The sequence below is a fragment of the Zonotrichia albicollis genome, chromosome 4, assembly GCF_047830755.1.
Source record: "Zonotrichia albicollis isolate bZonAlb1 chromosome 4, bZonAlb1.hap1, whole genome shotgun sequence".
Lineage (NCBI taxonomy): Eukaryota > Metazoa > Chordata > Aves > Passeriformes > Passerellidae > Zonotrichia > Zonotrichia albicollis.
Window position 1 is genome coordinate 1,453,047 of NC_133822.1, and position 24,727 is coordinate 1,477,773.

Below are 24,727 nucleotides of genomic sequence, written 5' to 3' on the forward strand. Positions count from 1 at the left end.
AAATTCCATTCTAACACAGGATTCTGTCTGGGCAGTGTCAGCTTCTTCCTCTGAATCCTGACAGGGCCTTCGAGGTGGGAAGAAGTTCATTTTTTCTGATAAGAGAGCAATAAATTCTTTTTTTCTGAAAGATTCAGGTGTCCTGTGGCTGCTATCTCACTGCAAGTCCTTTCTTTAAAAAAAGTATCCTACATATCATAGTTTCTATTTTAACAATTTTTATAACCTAAAACTATATTTAACACACTACTCAACAGAATTAATACAGCATTACTTTCTAACACAACACATACAACATTCATTTTAATATTTGTGAAAAGCCAATCATAAAATACGCATTTTTCACATTGTTTATGCATTTTAACAAACAAATTAATGTTCATTGGTTCTAAATTGCATAATCCTCTTCATTAACTACTGTTGTAATAAATGTTCCCTCTTCATTTCCTCACTTTTTATACTGATCTCGTACAAATTATTTAGTAATTTTGTTATCTTTTTCTCAGACATAAGTCTCCAAGCTTTCAGGCCTTAATTTCCTCTATTTTCTGGTTACTGCAATATCCTTGAAGTGCCATAAATTTAAATTCCCACATGCCCAGCCTTCAAATTCTTTGAGTCTGTTCATTGAAGTTTGTCAGGGTTCATTTTAACAAACTTATTTGATTATTTCATTATCAAAATAATAATAAATGTCTGTGGAGAAGCTTTATTAGTGCTTTAAAAGTGGGTGCTGCTCTTAATTATTTAAAATGACCAATTAAAAATTAGGAAAGTTGTATCATTTCCAACACATGCATGACTTCAAATTTTTGTCCAGGTGTAACTTCATATTTCTGCTCTGAAATGCTGTAAATGGAAAGGGCTGTGTGAGGATAACCCTCCCAGTTTGAGGGTCTGGATTTCCTAATTTATGGAAAAATGACTTGGAAATACATGGTTCCATTGCAGCCAGGGTAATTCCACTGACATAAAGCCTCAGATTTTCCTGATATAAAGCCTAAAGATTTTCCAGAAACATCAAAAAAACGGGCTCTGCTTCCAAAATGAATTCTCAGTGCACAAGTGGTGAAGCACATACTGAAATCCCTGCTCATTCCTTATCCAGGGCATTTCCAAGGGGGATTGGGGACATGGAGGCAATCCCTCATTTACAGAAATAATAATTCCCCCATCAGTAATCCAAAATAAATTGGCGTTATAGCCAATTAACTCTGATTATACCGGGGATGAGCTGCCAGTGGAGCCCTTTGCCATGCCAGTGAAATATTTCTATGTAAAGGTGAAAAGTTTCTGGGATTTTTTTCCCTAAAGATGACAGGAGAGGCTACAGCACTGGATCTTGGTTTGCATCATTTCAGGCAGCAGCAACAAAAGGGTCTGGATTTTACAGAAATGGACTGACCCCACTGAAATTTAGTGATTTTCGGGGCTTTTCTATTTTTTGTTGCTGGGGGCTTGTATCTATTGTGGTGCCTCTCAGTGAAAATCTGTACCAGTGAGGGGTTTTGTGTGAGGAGGGGGTTTGGCAGCTGGCACTGACTGACCTTTGTGTGGCCCAGGTGTGCCCAGGCTGTCCCTGAGTCACAGGGTGACAGCAGAGCTGTGCAGGGCAGCGGGATGGGAGAGCCCTGCCCGCCTCACCCACACACCCACTCGGGAGCTGCTCTGAGCCTCAGCCCAGTTCTTTGGGGTTTGTTTGAGCTGCGCTGGGCTCAGGGGGGACCTTGGGGACATCCTGCCCGTGGAGGAGCTGCTCAGTGCCACCAGACCTGCTCTGCTGCTGCTGGTGAGCTCCCTTCTCCCCTGCCCTGCTGGGCCACCCCTGCCTCCTGCTGCTCCCTGGGGGTTTGCAGCCTCTGAAAACCCCAGAATGGTTTGGGTGGGAAGGGACCTCAAAACCCACCTGGCTCCAGCCCTTCAATTGTCCCAGCCTGGCCTTGGACACTCCAGGGATGGAATTGCTCATTGCCAAGATGCCACCCATGGCTGCCCTCTGGCAGTGGGAGCCATTCCCTGGGTGCTGTCCCTGCAGGCCTTGTCCCCGGTCCCTCTGCAGCTCTCCTGGAGCCCTGCAGGCCCTGCCCTGTGCTGGCAGCTCTGCCTGGATCCCTCCCTGCTCCAGGGAACATTCCCAGCTCTCCCTGGATCCCTCCCTGCTCCAGGGAACATTCCCAGCTCTCTCAGATCCCTCCCTGCTCCAGGGAACATTCCCAGCTCTCTCAGATCCCTCCCTGCTCCAGGGAACATTCCCAGCTCTCTCAGATCCCTCCCTGCTCCAGGGGAACATTCCCAGCTCTCCCACCCTGACATTGGATCCATCTCCTCTCCAAGACATTCACAGACCCAGGGGCTTCACTGGGAATCTCAGCAAATCATGAAGGGTCTCTCATGAAGAGTCTCCCTTCCCTTCTCCTCTCTCTTCTCTCCCCATTTTCCATAAAAATCCCTCAGGATGGTTTCTGAGTGTCCCAAATCCCAGAATCCCCGAGCAGTTGGGGTGGGAAGGGACCTCAGCAGCTCCATGGGTTCCTCTGGGTTCACTCCAATTTCATGGCTGCCCATGGCTCAGGGCTGATCTCCAGCCCCTTTGGAACCTCATGGTCATCCCTGGGGACCCAGGGGTTGAGGGATGAGCCCAAGGTGTGGATTTAGAGGAAATGCCGTGGGTGGAGGCCCCAGAGGATGCTGATCAGGGCACTCAGAGCTCGTTGGGATACTCTGGATCCTGCCATCAGGTTTGGCAGGGTTTCTTGGCAGCCCTTAGAGCCACGTGGGATGCAGCATGAGTAATGAAACGAGCTCTAATTTTGCCCCAGATTAAATCCCTCCTTCCTGTTTGCAAAGAGTGAGCCGCGGCAGGTCCTGTGGGCAGTCAGCTGATCCTTATGAAATATTGGAGTCTGGAAGCTGCAGCTGGGGCTTGACTCCCACCACAGCTCCTGCTGCAGTTCCAGACACAGGAAATGCCTGTGATGGCTCCTGTCTCTGGGGATAAATTTTTATTTTTTGGTTTAAGCTGAGGGAGTGCAGATCTTTTTCCCCAGGGACTGGGTCTGGTTACACCATAGAGAGCAGAGCAGCTCTGCTGTGCCCCCAAGACACAGCAGCTACACCATGACTCAATCCTGCAGGCCAAAACAGGACTAATCCCTGCCTGGGGCTCCCTTCGTTCCCAAAAACCTGCAACAAAGGGCTGTGAACGCAACAGGACACCTGAGGAGGAGCGGTGGGAGTGGGGCTGAGAGGAGACTCCTCGGGAGGTGCTGAGATACAAATGAGATCTTCATTAAACGTTTCCTCTGGGAATTGCTTTTCTCTGGGAATTCCTTTCCTCTGGGAATTCCTTTCCTCGTTCCCCTGAGGTGGATAGAGCAGCTGAACCTCTCCCCTCTCTCTGCTCCCCAGGTGTGCCAGCAGGGGCAGCTCCTGGCTGTTCTCAGAATCCTTTAGGTTTGGGTAAACACAGAGTTTATCCAGCAGTTTATCCCTGTGTGCACCTGCAGCTGTGGGACAGCCACAGCTGGGCCTTCCCACGGGAGAAAATCCCCGAAGCTCGGGCAGGACTCTGCCTCCCACGGGGATAACAACTCCTCAAACCTCCCTTGGAACACCTCAAAATGCCAACCAAGCGTGGGCTGGCACAGCTCCTGCCCCCAGCGAGAGCTGGATGAGTTCAGTCTGTCCCTGTTTTCCAAAGAACACTCACATTTTTGTGGTCAGAGCTTTGGGACCGACTCCTCCTCCCCCCCCCGGTCTGCATGTGTCAGTGGAAAATATTTTTTTGGAGGTGAAATCAGCCTGCTGGTGGCCTTGAAGGCTGTGATAAATGTGAGAACTCGGTCACATGGAGTGATAGGTGCTATCAGATGTGTTTGATCTGAGAAATAAAGCTCTGTATAAATCGCCCCTCGCCAGGCCCGGCTGGACTTGCGGCAAACATGAAGCTGATTTTGATCTTCAGTGCCCTCCTCGGGGCTTCCCTGTGCCTGGAAACCTTCGTGGGGTGAGTTCCACTTTTGTGGAAAACCTTTCACTTAGGGCTGAGTTCCACTTTTGTGGAAAACCTTTCACTTAGGGCTGGTGTCCTCTTGTTTTGTTTTGTGAGGGTGAGACCTCTTTTCCTGGTCTCACCCTCACCAAATCTGCTCGGGGCACATTTGTTTGTTTGGGTTTTGTGAGTGATTGTTCTCCTTGCTTTGCTGTTGTGGCGTTTGAGGGAACTTTTCTTGGCTTTGGTTTGGGTTTTCTGAGGAGAAAGGTCCAGCTCAGAGTCAGCTCCTCAATTCCTGCTCATCCAAGGCTTCATTTTGGCTTGAGTTCAACCTCACTGCAAAAGCAGAGCTGAAAGACCAGAACCTGTCCTCACCTCACAGCAGAAAGTTCACCACTTTCCCTTTCCTTCCCAAATTTCTTATTTCTCCTTCTTCCTCTTCTTTCCTTCTTTCTAAGCATTTAAAATCCCGATTTCCAACCATTAAATTCTGAAGGTTTCTCTTTACGTTGCATTGCAAAAATTATCCCACAAGGTATTTCCTCACAGCCTCCCTGACCTTGGAAGAGCTTTAATCATTAAAGATTATGAAATCCTACTGGATAATTCCCGAGGTGCAGGAAGGGAGCACCGGATTCCAGTGAGTAAATCTGTGCATGAAGGTTTGAGGATGAAGAATAAAAAAAAAATATAAATAATGTCCCAAAAGGAGTGGATTTATAAAGCCAGGAGGGGGTGTTTTCAGGGGCTATTTTTCGTTTAATCCTGAGCTGAATTCTGCTTATTCCATTCCTCAGCAGCTGTGGTGAATTCGCCAGGCTGAATTTCAGAACCTGAGAGCGCTTCTGAAAATGCTGATTTATTGCAGGCACCAGGTTCTCCGGATCAAGACCAAAAATGAGGAGGAGGTCAAGCAGCTGCAGCTCCTGGAATCGCTGCAACACCTGCAGGTGGGTCATGGCACCAGAGGCATTTTTGAATTTGCATCTCATTCTCAACAGGTCAGGCTGTGAATCTGCATCTCATTTGGAAGGTTCCCATCACCCTGGGGCAGCTGCCATAAATATTTGTATTTATTTATAAATAATAAATAATATTTTTAATTATTATTATATTTTAATTATTAATAAAAATATATATAATTAATAAAATATATAAATATATATAATAAAATATATATAATTAATATAATATTTTGATTATTATTAATTATTATTATTTTAAATAAATATAAAATAATTTTATTATTTTAAAATTAATTAATAAATTAATTAAAAATTAATTAAGAATTAATTAAAGTTAATTTAAAATTAATTATTTTATTAAATTATTTTAAAATTAATTCTTTTTCATATATAAAAACAACAGTAATAATTATTATTTAATAATTATGTAATGAATAATAAATAAATATTTTTTATTGATTTATTCTCTCAACACTTTAAATTTGACCTGCAAGTTCGAGTACCAGCTCAGAGTTCAGGAGGGCCAGAATTTTTTTTTTTTTTCCCCTACTGGTTTTACATCATATTTGAATTGTTAGATCTTCATCTCAGTGTTGAAAGACTTGTTTTTCCAGTGGGAATGGCAATATTTTGTCTCCTAGAGTTATGGAAGGAATTTATTAGTTGGTCTACACTGTATTGAACCAGGAAAACACAATGTAAAATTCCAGGTTATTACTCTTATTGCCATTGGTGAGAATTTTTAACATAATTTTAAAAAATCTTAAAAAATATATTATGAATAATTTAGAAATTAAAATTTAGAAAAGTCCTACCAAAGGAAAGAGAAAAGGAGAAATGAGAACAATGAGTTTCATATTACCTAAGACTGGAATATGGAGAAATGAAAACAATGGGTTTCATATTACCTAAGACTGGAATATGGAGTTTTTCTTGAAATTATTTCTAGTAAAAGAGAGAATAATAAAACAGTCATCAGAGACAATTAAAACTTCCTCTTGTTTGTGTGACCAAAGCCCAGAAGTCAGTGAAAAACTGACTCAGGGCCTCGTTATTTGTTATTTTATTGAGTTATCAGAACTGATGCAAGGTTGTGGCGAGGCCACAGGGACTGGAGCATTGCAGGGCTCCTCTCTGCAGGGACAGCTGGCCTGGGGAGAAAATCAGCTTTTCTAAAACTCTGCCAGAGCTGCTTGCAGGATGCCTTCCCCAAACCACATCCATTTTCCTTTCCCTGCCCAGCTGGATTTCTGGATCAACCCCTCTGCCCCTGCCCTCCCTGTGGATGTGAGAATTCCTGCTGCCAGTGTCCAGTCAGTGAAAGCCTTCCTGGAGTCCCAGGGCATTCAGTATTCCATCCTGATTGAAGACCTGCAGGTGGGCACCTATTTCTTATCTTTTCTTACACCTTTTGGGAACACTGACTGGCGATTTGGCCTCACTCCCACTTCCCCACACTCTGTTTCCCGTGGGATCCTCCCCTCAGTTTTGTCGGCTGTGGATTATTCCTCAAAGAATCCATGGATGGCTGTGGTGTTCTCTGAGTGGGGACATCAGTGAACTCCACAGGGCTCTTCTGACAGCCCTGAGGGATTACACGTGGGCTTTTCACCCCAGACATGTGGGAATCTGTCGCAGACATTTTTTCATAGAAATCCTTTTTTTGGGGCATTTTCATTTTCTGGGAAGCTGAGGCCCCAGCAGGAGAATGTATGCAATGATTATCAGCTGCTGTAGAATGCAATAGGATGCACCTGAGATTGGTTCATGTTCCATGTGTACAATTAAGGGCCAACCACAGGGCAAGCTCTCTGGAGCACAGGGACAGAGAACTCTCTTGTTTTTAAATTCCTTCTATTTTATTCTCAGCTTAGCAGTCTCTGCAAGCTCTCTCTTTATTCTTTTTAGTATAGTTATAATGTATTATATATTATATATCAATAAATCAAGCCTTCTAATCAAAAAACAAGATTCTCGTTCTTCTCTCACCCAGTGACCTCCTAAAGTCACTGTAATAAAAAAAGGAATCCCAACACTGAAGTTACTGATGAGTCAGTAAACTCTGCAGAGTGGTTATGGATACAGATCACCCACCTGGGCACTAATCTGGCATTTCCTCATGGGCTGTAATCCCCAAAGGACACCTGAACCAGCATGAACTCACTGCCTTTTCATTGATTTCTCACCATTTGAATGTTATTTTAGGATGTTCTGGATAAAGAAAGGCAGGACATGGCCGAGAGTGCCCAAAGGCAGCGCAGCACCAGCAGCTTCGACTTTGGTGCTTACCACACTCTGGAGGATGTGAGTACCTCAGGGGAAGAGTATTCTGATTTTTTTCTGGTCTTTTTGCATGCTGTCTTCAATTCACCACCCTATCTTAGCATCTAAAATGTCCTTGCAGCTTTTTCTGGCGCGTGGGTTTGTTTTGTGCAGTATTAATTTTGTGCTCAGAACAATCAGCCAGCGCTGATCAAAATTCCATAAACTCTCCTGCAGACTCTGTCAAAACCCATCCTTCCAAAGAAAGAGACATAAAGGGATCTTGAAAGTGGGAAATAAATAACTAAAAAGAAATAGAGCTGTGGCTTCCCCATCCTTGGGAGTGTCCAAGGCCAGGCTGGAGCAACCTGGGGTAGTGGAAGGTGTGGAAGGGGGGTGGAACGGGATGAGCTTTGCAACCAATGGTAGAGCACATAAATGTGATATTGATGTCCTCAGAGGTGATGTTCATGTCCTCATGGCCTTGCATTTCAGATTAATGCAGAACTGGACCAGCTTGCATCTGAGTACAGCTTTGTGGAGAAGATCCAGATCGGGGAATCCTACGAGAAGCGGCCTCTGTACGTCCTGAAGGTACAACAAACACCACGGAATGGCTCCAAAGGGGTGAACGACAGCTCAGGCCAGGGCACCCCAGCCTGTTCTGGGCTGTGCTGGGCTGAGAGGTGCCAGGCCCTGAGATGCTGTGTTTGCTCCCCAGTTCAGCACCGGAGGCTCCAACCGCCCGGCCATCTGGCTCGACGCCGGCATCCATTCCCGCGAGTGGGTCACGCAGGCCAGCGCCCTGTGGATCGCCAACAAGGTTCTGCACTGGGACTCGTCCTGGGCCCCTCTGGGCACTGCTTGCTGCTCTTTCAGAGCATATCACCCTGCTCTTTTACAGCATATCACCCCTCTGGGTGTTCAGTCATTTCACCTCCCTAAAGCAGCTGACTCCCTGGGGATGCGGTCGCTGCCTCAGCCTGGAACTTGGAAACTTTGTCCTGTTAGAACAGCTGAGTTTGGGCAGTCAGAATGCAGTGGTTCAGGTGAAATTGTTACACGAAGTTGTGGTGGCTGCTGGAACTGGGAACCTCTGTCCTGTTAGAACAGCTGAGTTTGGGCAGACACAATGCAGTGGTTCAGGTGAAATTGTTACATGAAATTGTGGTGGCTGCTTCAACCTGGAATTGGGACACTCTGTCCTGTTAGAACAGCTGATTTTAGGCAGACAGAACGCAGTGGTTCAGGTGAAATTGTTACATGAAATTGTGGTGGCTGCTTCAACCTGGAATTGGGACACTCTGTCCTGTTAGAACAGCTGATTTTAGGCAGACAGAACGCAGTGGTTCAGGTGAAATTGTTACATGAAATTGTGGTGGCTGCTTCAACCTGGAATTGGGACACTCTGTCCTGTTAGAACAGCTGATTTTAGGCAGACAGAACGCAGTGGTTCAGGTGAAATTGTTACATGAAATTGTGGTGGCTGCTTCAACCTGGAATTGGGACACTCTGTCCTGTTAGAACAGCTGAGTTTGGGCAGACAGAATGCAGTGGTTCAGGTGAAATTGAAGATGTGGTGGCTGCCTCAGCCTGGAACTGGAACCTCTGTCCTGTTAGAACAGCTGAGTTTAGGCAGATAGAATGCAGTGGTTCAGCTGAAATTGTTACACAAAGTTGTGGTGGCTGCCTCAACCTGGAGCTGCTGAGTTTGGGCAGACACAATGCAGTGGTTCAGATATAATTGTTACACAAAGATGTGGTGGCTGCCTCAGCCTGGAATTGGGAACCTCTGTCCTGTTAGAACAGCTGAGTTTGGGCAGACAGAATGCAGTGGTTCAGATATAATTGTCACACGAAGTTGTGGTGGCTGCTGGAACTGGAACCTCTGTCCTGTTAGAACAGCTGAGTTTAGGCAGACACAATGCAGTGGTTCAGGTGAAATTGTTACACAGATAACCAAAGGCTTTGAGGTTGTTTTGCTGCTTTGCTCTGCTCACCCAGAGCAATGCAGTGGGGTTGGTTTCCTTCCACAAAATGCCCAGGCCTCCAGCTCTCTGTAAATGAGGATTTAAATCCTGCTGGAAGTGACTGAGCCACCAGAGAAGGCACAGGATCACAGAATAAGCTGAGTTGGAAGGGACCCACCAGGATCATGGAGTCCAACTCCTGGCCATGCACAGAACCATCCCCAAAATCCACCCTGTGCCCAAGAGCGTTGTCCAAAAGCTCCCTGGGCTCTGTCAGTGCAGCACAGCTGAGAATTCCCAACCTGGCTCTTCCATCTCAGTCTTAGAGCCAGCCTTGACCTGTCCTCTGGGACAACGAGGAGGAAATTTTGTTATCCTCTTCCATTTTATTCTAAAGACCTCCTGTCTTCAGAATAAAATAATAGATTCTCTGCTCACTCCACAAGGAAGAGTTATGGCCCACAGATAATGGATGTTTGTATTTCCCTGCCCCAAATTCCAGCCTTTGCTGTGCCCCAAACAAAGAGGGAATGAACATCTGGGAGGGAATGACTCTGCTAAGCAGGGTGTGCTCTGTCTCTGCCTAGATTGCCTCTGACTATGGAACAGATGAGTCCATCACCTCCCTGCTGGACAAGATGGATCTTTTCCTGCTGCCAGTGGCCAACCCTGATGGATTTGTGTACACTCACACCTCGGTGGGTCAGCTCAGCTCTTTGAGCTCAGTGAGATTCCAAAGAAATAATAAATATGAGGGGAGTGGGCTCTGAAAGTCTTAATGCTGTGAGAGGAGTTACCAAAGAGTTGGGCAGACAAAGATCCTCATCATTTGTCTAACCCACTGTAAATACCCATTTTTAGTAAATACATTTGATTGTTGACCATTGGCCCATCTTGGCAGTCAGAAATACTCTTGGGGTCATGGCTAGGCTCAATCCCCCATGGATGGGGAGCAGTTTTGGTGCCAGCACCCAGATTTGCTCCTTTTTGAGCATTTCTCTGTTGCAGAACCGCATGTGGAGGAAAACCCGCTCCAAGATTCCTGGCAGCGTCTGCGTCGGAGTCGACCCCAACAGGAACTGGGATGCAGGTTTTGGAGGTAGGATAAGGATTCTGGATTCTGGATTCTGGATCCTGTCACACAGAACCAGCAGCTGCTTTTATAAAGGGGATTCATCACCCTGGGTGAGGCAGCATCATGGAATTATGGAATCACAGACTGGTTTGGGTTGGAAGGACCCAAAACATGATTTAGTTCCACTCCCTGCCATGGGCAAAGCCACCTTTCATTATCCCAGGTTGTTCCCAGCCCCATCCAACCACAGAATACCCCCAGGAATGTGGATTCCTGGGTTGCTGGGCAGCCTGTTCCAGCCTACATCATCTCAAAGTGCATTCCTTGAGCATTCACACTCTGTTTGAGCATTTATCAGCGTTTGAGGCCTTGCTTGTCCTTAGCAAGGCCCAGCTGTGTGGGGCCTGCCCTGACCTGCCAGGAATTCCCCCCTCAGGCTCCGTTCCCTCCTTGCACCCCCAGGTCCTGGAGCCAGCAACAGCCCCTGCTCTGACTCCTACCACGGGCCCAGCGCCAACTCCGAGGTGGAGGTGAAATCTGTTGTCGACTTCATCAAGAACCACGGAAACTTCAAGGCCTTCCTGACCCTCCACAGTTACTCCCAGCTGCTGATGTATCCCTATGGATACAAATGCACCAGGCCAGATGATTATGCTGAGCTGGTGAGACAGCAGGACTTGGTTTTACCTTCCTCTCTTCTGTGCCACTGCCTCTCTGTGCTTTCCTTGCTCTTCCCTGATGACAGCACCGCAGCTGGAATAATATCTCTGAGGCAGTGTGGGTCTCACAGCCATCATTCCAATGGGAGAGGCCTCTGGAGGTCTCTGTTCTAACCCTGTGCTGAAAGGGCTTTGGAGGCAGAGCCAATTTCACTCTGAATTTGGATTGTTTTGATATTTCTAAAGATGAATTGTTTTTCAAGCTCATCCCAAAGTTTCCTTAATCTCACGGGGATTTTTTTGTCCTAATCCCTAAATGCAGTTCCCCTGTGGCAATTTGTTGCCTTTTCCCCCCTTCCCAAAGAACCCAGCTCTGTTTTCCATCCAGCCCCCATTACGCAAGTTGAAGTGAGCACAAAGTTGACCTTGGAGTATTATGGGATTCCAGCTGCCTTGGGAATTTCTGGTATCTCTTGAGCCTTCCCTTGACAAGGCAGTGAGATAAACGCTGGATGAGCACTTACAGAACCTGCTGGGAGTTACCTCACCTGCAGTGGCACCTCCCAGAAATGCTGTGGGAGCTGTGGCTGCTGGTGGTGTGAATCACCTCCAAAGCAGATTGGAGATTTCTGGTGAAATCCCAGTGTTGAATCTCAGGAACCGTGGCTTCTTCCTGACTTTCCCTTCATCTCCTCCCCTGCAGGAATCTCTGGGAAGAGCTGCTGCCAATTCCATCCGCTCCCTCTATGGCACCACCTTCCAAGTGGGCCCCATTTGCAGCACCATCTGTGAGTATTTAGGGCTGTCCCAGGACACCAATCCCTGTCCTCCCCACAGGGAGTGTCCCTGCTGGAAGCCACAGTGTCCCTGTGCAGTGACACCGCCGGTCCCACGTCACCCCTGAGCGTTCCCATCCAAACCTCATCCTTTCCATCCAAACCTCATCCTTGTCCCCCAAAACACCACCAGCAGAACAACAGAGCTCCAGCATTGCTCTGCTCCCCCTCTGGACCATCTCCCTTTCCCTTCCAGACCAAGCCAGTGGGGGCAGCATTGACTGGAGCTACGACAACGGCATCAAATATTCCTTTGCCTTCGAGCTGAGGGACACGGGGCGTTACGGGTTCCTGCTGCCCGCCAACCAGATCATCCCTGCTGCCAAGGAGACCTGGCTGGGCCTGATGAAAATCATGGAGCACGTGAAGAACAAGTCCTCCTGAGAGCTGGGCTGGGACTCAGCTCTGCAGCACAGCTCAGAAATCCTCCGTGATTGATGGCTGTTGTGATAGAAAGGGCTGAATAAACCCCTGTTCACCCCCCCTGTGGTGTTTGGCACGTGTTCCTTGTGTGTGACACATCCCTGAGGAGATTTTGGGCCACAACCCTCCCTGCCCACCATCCAGTGCCACCCTGCCATGGCAGGGACACCTTCCACTGTGCCAGGCTGCTCCAGCCCCAGTGCCCAGCCTGGCCTTGGGCACTGCAGGGATCAGGGGCAGCCCCAGCTGCTCTGGGAATCCCTTCCCAAAATCCCAGCCCAGGCTCCCTCTCCAGGGAATTCCCTCCATTCCCAGCTCTCCCAGCCTGGCATTGGATCCATCCCCACCCCGACTCCTCTCCAGGAAGGGATTTTGGGCTCTGGGGGCTTCACTGGCAATCTCAGCACTCCAGGAAGGGTCTCCCTTCCCTTTGCCATCCCCAACTTCCATAAAAACCCCTGGGGATGGATTCTGAGTGTCCCAAATGCCAGAATGGTTTGGGTGGGAAGGGCCCTTCAAGCCCATCCCATTCCAAGCCCACCATCCCAGGCTGCTCCAGCCTGGCCTTGGGCACTGCAGGGATCAGGGGCAGCCCCAGCTGCTCTGGCAATGCCAGCCCAGGCAGGAATTGCTCATTGCCAAGATGCCACCCATGGCTGCCCTCTGGCAGTGGGAGCCATTCCCTGGGTGCTGTCCCTGCAGGCCTTGTCCCCAGTCCCTCTGCAGCTCTCCTGGAGCCCCTGGAATGTGCTGGAAGCTCTCCCTGGAGCCTTCTCCAGGCTGAAGGGGCTGGTGCAGAGGGCCTGGTGTTAACCACCCTAATCCAGGCTATGGAACTAATTAAAGGAATTTAATTTCCCTTAACGAGCCTCAGGACCCTGCCAGGGCCCTGACCACTGTCCTCAAATGTACACCCCCATATATTTGGCTGCCCCTTTTCTCTCTCCCACGTGTTCCCAGTGGACAAGGTTGGAGGGAAGATGGAGGTGGGAGGACATCTCCCCTGATCCAGCACCCAGCCCCTCAGGAGCCCCTGGTTCCATTTCCATCCTGCAAATTTCTTGGGGATTAAGAGCAAAGAGCTCAGGAGGCCCTGAAGGATCAGAGATTAGCTCTGGCTGCTGCTGCTGTGGTGATTATCGAGTCTAACAGGTTTATCTTGGTGTCTTGTGACCCCCCAGCAGCTGGTGAGTTACTCACCCTCGGAGGCTGGCAGGAGAGCAAACAGCGCTGATGTGTCCGATAAAACCCTGCGGACCCGGGCACGGAGCTGCTGGCAGGAAAAGGGGAAGGTGCAGCTGAGGGAAGCGGCCCAGGGCGCTGGGTTTGGGTTAAAAGCAGCTGGTTTGGAAAGCAAAGCCATGCTTGGGGCAGCCAGTGCTGCCCTTGTGTCCCTGTCCCCTTTGCTCATGGCCTTATCCAGTGGCACTGCTTCCCAAACTGACCCAGTTTCCAAAATCCCATCCTCTGCCCAGTGACTGAAATCCACTGATGGTAAATCCCAGGGACAGGGACACAGCTGGCTCTTGGACCTGGAGGAGCTCTTGTCCCCAGAGCAGGAGCTGCAGGGCCTGAGGAGCCTCGGCTGGGAGTGTGGAACTGCCACCTTGTCCTGCTGTGGAAGCTCATTCCAACCATGCAGGGCTCGAGGGCCCCTGTCCCCTCCTCCCGAAGTGCCTGGTGGGGGTGAGGAGAGCTCATCCAGGGCTGGAACCCAAGCTCTTCCCCACAGAGAGTGATGGGAGAGCCAACAGCCTCACCTGGAATGAGGGAGAGCCAGCAGGGACACCAGGAAATGCTTTTCACCAGTGCTGAAGTGAAGGGAGCGACCCACCTTTGTTGGTCAGCATCTGACTCCAATGTATTGATCAACCAGGCACTTTTTATAACAGTGTTAATTCACTTCATGCATATTGCAAAATCTGAGCCCCCGATAGGCTGTAGAGAAAACTTCAGCTCCTCCTTTTGTTTACAATACCTGAAGTTTGTTTATTGAAACCAAGATCAGTGTTCTCACCATGATATGAAAAGTTCTCAAAACCTTCATATCTGTTCTCAGAATGGTCATCTGTTCCCAGAGCAGCCAAGGACAGAATATTGCTTGTTTTTGAGGAAACGGTCTGAGAATCTTGTTGTTTATATAAAAGGTGGCTGAGAACCTTAATTATTTACAGGATCAAGCCTGGGAAAGGCTGCTTTACAGCAGGCCTCTATCTTTCCCTCAGCTGAATCCCTTCATGGCCTCTTTCTTTAAGCCATGCTTGGACCAGGCTCTCCACACACCAGGAGGAGAAGCAGCAGGACCTGGTGCCAGCGGGGCCGTGCTGCCTCCATCTCTGGAGAGACCCCAAGATCCAGCAAGGAGGGCCCTGGTGGGTCCCCAGAGCTGCCCACGCCCCTCCCCAGGCATTGGACACAGACATCCTGTGGTCCCTTCCCACCTCAACCACGCCACGATCCTGGAACCCCCTCAGCAACAACCCCAACACCTTCCCAGGGCAGCTCCTGCTCCTGGTGCAGCCAGAACCCCCCGATTGCATGGAGAAAACCTCGGTCAGAGGATGTCAGCTCTGAGAGCTGCCCTGGGAGGTGCCTGCCAGCCTGGGAACACAGCCCAGGAACCCAGAGCATCCCTGACAAGCACGGTGGGAGCTCAGGCAGCACAGATAAGGCCCAACAAAGGCCCTGCTGTGAGCTGCAGAACAAAGGCACTGCTTTACCTGGGGAACAAAGACACCTCTGACAAACTGACCTCACGGACAGCCCCACTCAGGGACAGCTGCTCACAGCCCCTGCTTACACTGAAAACATAAAAATAATTCATTTTCTGCACAAAAATGAGCCTTTCTGTCTGAGCATTACCCCAGCTGAACGTCCTTGTGCACCTCGGAGCTCCACGACTTCCACCTGCTTTGAAGTGAGATTTCATCCACCAGCAAGTGACCCCACTCCTGGGAATGGTTTGATGAATTATTTGAATAATATATCTCACATTTTATACATCTGTATCTATATCTATATACATGTAAGCATGAACTAATTAATCATAAATAAATCTACCTTTAAATGTTTGTTTTTTCTGCAAGCAACTTTGTAGTAGCTTGTCATTACACATGCATTACTAATCATAATTATGATTGACTTACTCATAGCAATGTGTAATGAAGAAATCCATGGAAACAAAGAGGTGTTTCCTTGTGGTTTTGGGGCTCCTGTGACCACGCCATCCCCACCGTCCCACGCCCGTGGGTTGGGAGCCGCCCGTGCCCACGGCAGCTCGGGGACACTCATCCAGGACCCACTCACCGAGGGAGACGTTATCAGATCCTCCCTAATTTGGCTGCTCTTGTGTTGACTTTGCCAAATAAAGCAAACATTTGGGCTCTGGAGCCCTTCCTGCCTGCTCTGTTTGTCGCTGCCGACGCCGCGGGGGCGGCGGATGCGGCCCCGGTGAGGAGCTCCGGGAGGGACCCCGACACCGAGGGCGTTCTGTCCTTCCTGGGGGCTCTGCTCTGCTCTCCCACCCACCATGGAGACCCTCCTGGTCTTCCTGGCCCTCCTGGGGGTCAGCAGCACTGAGCAGCTCTTCGTGGGGTGAGTCCTGCTGGGGCAGGGGGTGGTGGGACACCATGGCTGGGATGGGGATGGTCCATCCCCACCAGGGTCCCTCAGGGTCGGCCTGGAGGGTGACATCCCAAAGGATGGAAATCCAGCAGGGGTTTTGCCAGCTGGGAAAGGTTTGGGTTCAGCCCAGGGTTGGAGGGAGGTTTGGAGCAGGTAGGAATTGGGGAATGCTGAAGCCTGAGGGCGTCGCTCCGAGCTTTGCCAGGGTGTGGAATCCCAGAGGATCAGGGGATGATGTGGAGGGCTCAAAGATGATGGCTGTGGAGCCATCCAAGGACTGTGGGAATAAAAACCAAAGATTGCTGGGAATAACAGCCAAAGATTGCTGGGAATAACAGCCAAGGATTTATGGGAAAAACAGCCAAGGATTGCTGGGAATAACCAAGGATTGTTTGGAATAACAGCCAAGGATAACTGGGAAAAACAGCCAAGGATAACTGGGAATAACCAAGGATTGCTGGGAATAACAGCCAAGGATTTATGGGAATAACCAAGGATTGCTGGGAATAACCAAGGATTTATGGGAAAAACAGCCAAGGATTTATGGGAAAAACAGCCAAGGATTGCTGGGAATAACAGCCAAGGATAACTGGGAATAACCAAAGATTGCTGGGAATAACAGCCAAGGATAACTGGGAATAACCAAGGATTGCTGGGAATAACAGCCAAGGATTTATGGGAAAAACAGCCAAAGATTGCTGGGAATAACCAAGGATTGCTGGGAATAACCAAGGATTTATGGGGATAACAGCCAAGGATTTATGGGGATAACAGCCAAGGATTGCTGGGAATAACCAAGGATTGCTGGGAATAACAGCCAAGGATTTATGGGAATAACAGCCAAGGATTGCTGGGAACAGCCAAGGATTGCTGGGAATAACCAAGGATTGCTGGGAATAACAGCCAATGATTTATGGGACAAACAGCCAAGGATTGCTGGGAATAACCAAGGATTGTTTGGAATAACAGCCAAGGATAACTGGGAATAACAGCCAAAGATTGCTGGGAATAACAGCCAAGGATTGCTGGGAATAACAGCCAGGGATTGCTGGGAATAACAGCCAAGGATTGCTGGGAATAACCAAGGATTGTTTGGAATAACAGCCAAGGATAACTGGGAATAACCAAAGATTGCTGGGAATAACAGCCAAGGATTTATGGGAATAACAGCCAAAGATTGCTGGGAATAACCAAGGATTTATGGGAATAACAGCCAAGGATTGCTGGGAATAACCAAGGATTTATGGGAATAACAGCCAAGGATTGCTGGGAATAACAGCCAAGGATAACTGGGAATAACCAAGGATTGCTGGGAATAACCAAGGATTGCTAGGAATAACAGCCAAAGATTGCTGGGAATAACTAAGGATTGCTGGGAATAACAGCCAAGGATAACTGGGAATAACCAAAGATTGCTGGGAATAACAGCCAAGGATTTATGGGAAAAACAGCCAAAGATTGCTGGGAATAACAGCCAAGGATAGCTGGGAATAACTAAGGATTGCTGGGAATAACAGCCAAGGATTTATGGGAAAAACAGCCAAAGATTGCTGGGAATAACAGCCAAGGATAACTGGGAGTAACTAAGGATTGCTGGGAATAACAGCCAAGGATTTATGGGGAAAACAGCCAACGATTGCTGGGAATAACCAAGGATTTATGGGAATAACAGCCAAGGATTTATGGGAAAAACAGCCAAAGATTGCTGGGAATAACCAAGGATTTATGGGACAAACAGGCAAGGATTGCTGGGAATAACCAAGGATTGCTGGGAATAATCAAGGATTTATGGGGATAACAGCCAAGGATAACTGGGAATAACCAAGGATTGCTGGGAATAACCAAGGATTTATGGGGATAACAGCCAAGGATTTATGGGAAAAACAGCCAAGGATTGTTTGGAATAACAGCCAAGGATTGCTGGAAATAACAGCCAAGGATAACTGGGAATAACCAAGGATTGCTGGGAATAACAGCCAAGGATTTATGGGAATAACCAAGGATTTATGGGGATAACAGCCAAGGATAACTGGGAATAACCAAGGATTTATGGGAATAACCAAGGATAACTGGGAATAACACACCATGGGAAAGAACAAGATGTGGCTGGAGAGGGCCCTGGGGAGGGAGGGCAGCTCTTTTCCAGGATAACACCCCGGTGTTGCAGCTCCTGCAGATAAGAACAGCACCAGGGCAGGAATGAGGCTGAGAATGGGGCTTCCAGGAAGGTCTGAATGAATGGACTGGCAAAGAGAACTAATTGGTAGATAAAGTGAGAATTCTGTGTTCAGAGTAGGGAAAATTTACCCATTAAAAAGTCGCCCCAGGACATCCCAGCAGCTGGACGGCCACTGGAGCTGGGGCTCTCATCACCCAGGGACAGCTGGAGCTGTGCCAGGGGGTTCAGGTTGGATAGCAGGAAAGGTTCCTGATCCGGAGGAGGGTGCTGGCACTGCCCAGGCTCCCCAGGGAATGGGCACATTCCCAAGGCTGCCAGAGCTCCAGGAGCGCTTGGACAACGCTCTCAAGGACAGGGGGGGATTGCTGGGGTGTCTGGGCAGAGCCTGTGGTTGGATTTGATCCCTGTGGGCCCCTTCCAGCTCAGGATGTTCTGTGGTGTGCCTGACCCACCTTCCTCCCTGCTGGGGTTGAGGGATCCATCCAGGATCCCATCACTCTCCTGCAGGCTGGGAGCCAAGCCTGTGCAGGGAATGTCAGGGCTGCTCCCTGATTTGGGAAAAATCACAAGGATTTATTGCCTGCCTGAGTCTCCCAGGCACAGAATGGAAATTGTTATCACCCTGGCGAGGTGGTTAAACTGATAAATGGGAGTTAAGAGGATGAAAGGGGAAAGGTGAAGGAATTTGGTGCCATTTTGGGAGCAGCTTTAGGCACTGCCCAGCAGGAGAGGTTGGAGGTGGAGGATTGATCCGAGATGAGAAAACCTCGGTCCCACAGAACATTTCCTCCTCTCCAGGGGCTGTGCCTGTCCTTGGGAAGCCCAGCCAGGCTGGACTGGGACCTCTGCTAGGGAACACATCCACAGATACAGAACATATCCATGGGAGAGATTCCCCAGCATCTGGGGAGCTGATCAAACAAGCCTGGAGATCATCCCAGACCCCCAGCACTTGCTTTTTTCCCCATCATGGCTGCTCTGAACCTGCATTTTTTTTTCTCTCAACACCAACCACTGATGAATTTTCCAACCCTCTGAGCTGGTGTGGAGCTTCCCCAGGGCAGAGTCCCTCCCTGTGAGCCCTGTGCCTCCCTGCAGGGACCAGGTGCTGCGTGTCACGGCCAGGAAGGAGGAGCACATCACCCTGCTCGGGGTGCTGGGCGAGCAGGAGGAGCTGCAGGTGAGCTCTGAGGGCTCCTGAGCAGCCCCTGGTCACAGCCCCTGGTGAATCCAGGGCTCCATCCCACCCTTTTCCCTCCCCGTTTTGGAGCTGTGTAATTTAGAACTGTCAGACATCAAAGATGCATAGACTCTGTTTGATTCCTGATGGTCTTCAGCAAGATAACTTATAAAGAATCTTAGAGCATCTCAGGTTTTAAAAAGACTGAAGTAAATACTGGAAACAGTTCAGAGAAGAGTGGCAAGTATGATCTGAAGCACACAAAGGTTTCTGTATGCACAACAGCTAAACAGAGTAGCCCGAAACCTGGAAAAAATATGATTGGGAAGAGAATATTGCAGTATTCTATACAACCACAAGGGAAGAGAAGGAAATGTGTTCTCCATACATCTTCCAATGCAAGCATTAAGAAATAAATCAGGAGAATAACACAAGAAACTTAACAACACACTACAACATAGAACCATAGAAATGTGAATTTAACCTGGGGCTCCCTGAGCTCAGAGCTCCTCTTTTGTACGAACTGGGAACATCCCACAAATACTCACTCAAACAACTTGGGCTGGAACATTGCTGTAAATCCCTACCCAGACATCCACCTGTGGCCCAAAATTTGCCCAAAAACCTTTTTAGACCCTTCATGAAAATTCCTGTGAGACCCTGGAGGTGCTGGGGAGCTCAGTGGATGAGCACCAGCACAGGATGGGGCCAAGTTTCCCCTTTCAGCCCAACTTCTTCCTCCCAGGTGGATTTTTGGCGTCACCCCAACCGCCTTGGCCACCCCGTGGACCTGCGGGTGCCCTTCCCCAGCCTCCAAGGAGTCAAAAAATTCCTGGATTTCCATAATTTTTCCTACAGCATCATGATCGAGGACGTGCAGGTAATGGCTGTGACAGGAACAGGATGAGCTCCTGCAGTTCAGCCCTGAGAGAAAGTCCAAAAAGTTGGAAATCAAGGAAAAAAATCCAACCCCCACCTCCTTCCAGCCTTTTTGATCTTGGGGTTTTTTTTTGCCTCCTAACCAGGAATTATTGGATGAAGAAAAGGAAAGCATGAGGAGGTCTAGGAGGGTGAAGAGAAGCTCCAGGATGTTTGATTTCGCCTCCTACCACACCATAGATGAGGTACCTTTCCCTGCAGAGCACTGCCTTTGTCCTGCTGGGGTCACATCCATGTGGTGAAGGTCGTGGTGAGTTCCTGGTGACAGGTGAGACCTCCCTGGACACGATTCCTCCTCCTTGGAGGAGCTTTCAGCTGAGATGGGAGACCGGGAAACCTTTCACATCCAGCGTGGCCACTCCTGGAACCTCCCACCCTGTGGAAGACAAAGCTTCACTTTGGGGGTTCTTTGGGACTGGTGGGGGCTATGATGGTGTTGGGGGGGGGTCTCAGAGCTTTTTCCCTCACCATTCATCCTACTTTTCCAAAAAATGTTGGGAGGTGCCTTTCCCTGCTCACACAGAGCCCCAGGCACCCCATGTTCTCCAGGGAAGCAGGAGATCTTCTCCAGGGGAGTCCCAGATCCCCAGGGAGCACCAGATCCTCCCCAGGGAGCACCAGATCCTCCCCAGGGGAGTCCCAGATCTCCAGGGAGCACCAGATCCTTCCCAGGGGAGTCCCAGATCCCCAGGGAGCACCAGATCCCTCCCAGGGAGGACCAGATCCTCCCCAGGGGAGTCCCAGATCCCCAGGGAGCACCAGATCCTCAGGGAGCACCAGATCCTTCCCAGGGAGCACCAGATCCTCCCCAGGGAGCACCAGATCCTCCTCAGGGGAGTTCCAGATCCCCAGGGAGCACCAGATCCTCCCCAGGGGAGTCCCAGATCCCCAGGGAGCACCAGATCCTCCCCAGGGGAGTCCCAGATCTCCAGGGAGCACCAGATCCTCCCCAGGGAGCACCAGATCCTCCCCAGGGGAGTCCCAGATCCCCAGGGAGCACCAGATCCTCCCCAGGAGCACCAGATCCTCCCCAGGGAGCACCAGATCCTCCCCAGGGAGCACCAGATCCCCAGGGAGCACCAGATCCTTCCCAGGGAGCACCAGATCCCCAGGGAGCACCAGATCCTCCCCAGGGAGCACCAGATCCCCAGGGAGCACCAGATCCTCAGGGAGCACCAGATCCTCCCCAGGGGAGTCTCAGATCCCCAGGGAGCACCAGATCCTTCCCAGGGAGCACCAGATCCCCAGGGAGCACCAGATCCTCTCCAGGGAGCACCAGATCCTCCCCAGGGAGCACCAGATCCCCAGGGAGCACCAGATCCTCTCCAGGGAGCACCAGATCCTCCCCAGGGAGCACCAGATCCCTCCCAGGGAGCACCAGATCCTTCCCAGGGAGCACCAGATCCTCCCCAGGGGAGTCCCAGATCCCCAGGGAGCACCAGATCCTCCCCAGGGAGCACCAGATCCTCCCCAGGGAGCACCAGATCCTCCCCAGGGACCACCAGATCCTCCCCAGGGAGCACCAGAACCTTCCCAGGGAGCACCAGATCTCCAGAGAGCACCAGATCCTCTCCAGGAGCACCAGATCCTCCCCAGGGAGCACCAGATCCCCAGGGAGCACCAGATCCTCCCCAGGGAGCACCAGATCTTCCCCAGGGAGCACCAGATCCTCCCCAAGAGCACCAGATCCTCCCCAGGGGAGTCCCAGATCCCCAGGGAGCACCAGATCCTCCCCAGGGAGCACCAGATCCTCCCCAGGGAGCACCAGATCCTCCCCAGGGGAGTCCCAGATCCCCAGGGAGCACCAGATCCTCCCCAGGGAGCACCAGATCCTCCCCAGGGAGCACCAGATCCTCCCCAGGGGAGTCCCAGATCCTCCCCAGGGAGCACCAGATCCTCCCCAGGGAGCACCAGATCCTCCCCAGGGAGCACCAGATCCTCCCCAGGGGAGTCCCAGATCCCCAGGGAGCACCAGAACCTTCCCAGGGAGCACCAGATCCTCCCCAGGGGAGTCCCAGATCCCCAGGGAGCACCAGATCCTCCCCAGGGGAGTCCCAGGTCCCCAGGGAGCACCAGATCCCCAGGGAGCACCAGATCCTCCCCAGGGAGCACCAGATCCTCCCCAGGGAGCACCAGATCCCCAGGGAGCACCAGATCCTCCCCAGGGAGCACCAGATCCTCCCCAGGGAGCACCAGATCCTCCCCAGGGGAGTCCCAGATCCCCAGGGAGCACCAGATCCTCCCCAGGGAGCACCAGATCCTCCCCAGGGGAGTCCCAGATCTCCAGGGAGTCCCAGATCCCCAGGAATCACCAGATCCTCCCCAGGGGAGTCCCAGATCCTCCCCAGGGAGCACCAGATCCTCCCCAGGGAAGCTCAGCTTGCTGCATCCCAAAAGCAAAAGGTGAGAGCCAGGCTGAGCGTGGTGAGCCAGCAGCTCCTCCTTGCAGATCTACGAGTGGATGGATGTCCTGGTGGAGGATCACCCCAGGCTGCTCAGCAAGGTCCAGCTGGGGCAGAGCTACGAGCAGCGGCCCCTGTACGTGCTGAAGGTGGGTCCTGGGGCAGCCTTGCCCTGAAAATGCCCTCAGGGTGAGAGGCTGTGCCAGGGGAGCTCAGGGTGGGCACAGCAGCAATTTCCCCCATGGAAAGGGGGTCAGGGAATGCCCAGGGGGGTTTGGGGTGCCCAGCCCTGGGGGTGTCCCAGGAACTCCTGGAGGTGGCACTCAGGGCTCTGGGCTGGGGACAAGGTGGGGATGGGGCCCAGGGTGGATTCCACGATCCTGGAGGGTTTTCCAGCCTCAGGGATGCCGTGGTTCCGCACAGTTCAGCACCGGGGGATCGAACCGCCCGGCCATCTGGCTGGACACCGGCATCCACGCGCGGGAATGGATCACCCAGGCCACCGGCATCTGGACGGCCAACAAGGTCACCTGGGGGCCACCTGGGGTGTGGGACCCCAACTCTTACCCTGTATCTGTCCCACCCCTCATCTCTGAGGGGCACCGGGGCAGCTCCTGCTCCTCTCCACGCACAGATCGCCAAGGAATACGGGCAGGACCCCTCTGTCACGGCCATCCTGGACAGCATGGACATCTTCCTGGAGATTGTCACCAACCCTGATGGCTTTGCCTTCACCCACAGCTCCGTGAGTGCGGGGACACCACGGGGGGATCTTGTCCCAGCACTGTGCCCAGCATGGATTCCCAGCCATGGTTTTTGGGTGGGGAGGGATGTTCCTCCACGTGGGGCGGTGAGTGGAGATCCCTGGAGATGCCTGGGCAAGGGCTGGGACTCACATCCCTGTTCCTGTGTCCTCTCTGTGCGCTCCTAGAACCGCCTGTGGCGCAAGACCAGGTCCATCAACGCCGGATCCCGCTGTGTGGGAGTGGATCCCAACAGAAATTGGGACGCTGGGTTTGGAGGTGAGACCTTGGCCATCAGATCCCATACCAGGCGTTGCTTGAGCCTCAAAACATCAAAACTTTCTGCTAGAGCGGAGAAACCCAGGGATGGAAACCCTTCCTGAGGGATCCTCTCTGGATCTCCTCCTCCCCCTGCTCCAGGTGCTGGCTCCAGCAGCAATCCCTGCTCCGAGACCTACCATGGCCCTCACGCCCACTCCGAGCGGGAAGTGAGAGCCATCGTGGATTTCATCCGCGCCCACGGCAACGTCAAATCCGTCATCTCCATCCACAGCTACTCCCAGATGCTGCTCTTCCCCTACGGATACAGGAGGGCGCCCGCGCCCGACCACCAGGAAATGGTGAGATGGCCCCAAAACGTGGGGCTGGCACCACCCCAGGAGCTCCCCTGCTCCTCTCGTTAGATGCAACCTGAATATCGAACCCCTGCACCTGGGTTCTGGAGGAGGGAGGTTGTGAGCTGGACCTCAAACATCAAAAATTAAGGGGTTTTGGGAAAACCTAGAGCAGAAGGGATGGGGAATGATGGGCTTTAGATCCCCGTGATCCACCAGATCCCAGCACTTTTGGTGGTTCCTTTGCAGAATGAACTGGCCAAGAAGGCCGTGAGCGACTTGGCCGCCGTGTTTGGGACAAAATACACCTACGGCAGCATCGCCAACACCATCTGTGAGTGTCCCTCCCTCACCCCGCAGCAAATCCCCGGGGAACGGGCTCCCACCGGGCTCCTCTCCCTGCAGACATGGCAGGAGGCACTACCATCGACTGGGCCTACGACAACGGGGTGAAATATTCCTTCACCTTGGAGCTGAGGGACTCGGGGCGCTACGGGTTCCTCCTGCCCAGCTCCCAGATCGTCCCCACTGCCACCGAGACGTGGCCGGCGCTGCTGGACATCATGGTGCACGTCCTGGAGCACCCATACTGACCCAGCACCGCCCCCAGCGCTCCCTGCTCTCAATAAACCCTCATGGACATTCAGTGGTTTCAAGCACACTCATTATTTTTCATGCTAATCTCCAAAGAAAGGGTGGAAAAGGACTCTCAGTCCTGCAGGTGTTGATTTTCCCCTCGTGGCTTTGGCTCAAAGTTCCCATCCCTTGGAGCCAACAGCCAGCATGGGAGGAGGAGATGGGGTTTTTTGGGCAAGCAACCCCAAATTTGTGGGGTTTTGAGCAGCTTTGCTCCATCATCCTT

At 51.1% G+C, this 24,727-nt stretch overlaps 2 protein-coding genes across 3 annotated transcripts; both read left to right on the forward strand.

Moving 5' to 3' along the window:
- Positions 1-3,718: 3,718 nt before the first annotated feature.
- LOC102068063 (carboxypeptidase A2) lies at positions 3,719-12,240 on the forward strand. 2 transcript variants are annotated; one of them, XM_074540344.1, is made up of 12 exons: positions 3,719-3,831; positions 3,919-4,006; positions 4,863-4,944; positions 6,202-6,336; positions 7,165-7,263; positions 7,717-7,815; positions 7,943-8,044; positions 9,779-9,889; positions 10,200-10,290; positions 10,729-10,928; positions 11,629-11,713; positions 11,958-12,240. In XM_074540344.1, exons 2-12 carry the CDS (start codon positions 3,942-3,944, stop codon positions 12,143-12,145), a joined length of 1,257 nt encoding a protein of 418 aa, XP_074396445.1. In that variant the 5' UTR covers positions 3,719-3,831; positions 3,919-3,941; the 3' UTR covers positions 12,146-12,240. The 2 variants fall into 2 exon arrangements, with proteins under 2 accessions (XP_074396445.1, XP_026654917.2); XM_026799116.2 differs by having other exon boundaries at positions 3,760-4,006.
- A 3,230-nt stretch (positions 12,241-15,470) lies between these two features.
- LOC102068365 (carboxypeptidase A1) lies at positions 15,471-24,636 on the forward strand. The gene is made up of 11 exons (XM_074540354.1): positions 15,471-15,778; positions 19,086-19,167; positions 19,913-20,047; positions 20,193-20,291; positions 22,556-22,657; positions 22,932-23,033; positions 23,143-23,253; positions 23,440-23,530; positions 23,672-23,871; positions 24,115-24,199; positions 24,271-24,636. The coding sequence occupies exons 1-11, from the start codon at positions 15,714-15,716 to the stop codon at positions 24,456-24,458; spliced, it is 1,260 nt and encodes a 419-aa protein (XP_074396455.1). The 5' UTR covers positions 15,471-15,713; the 3' UTR covers positions 24,459-24,636.
- The last annotated feature ends 91 nt before the right edge of the window (positions 24,637-24,727 follow it).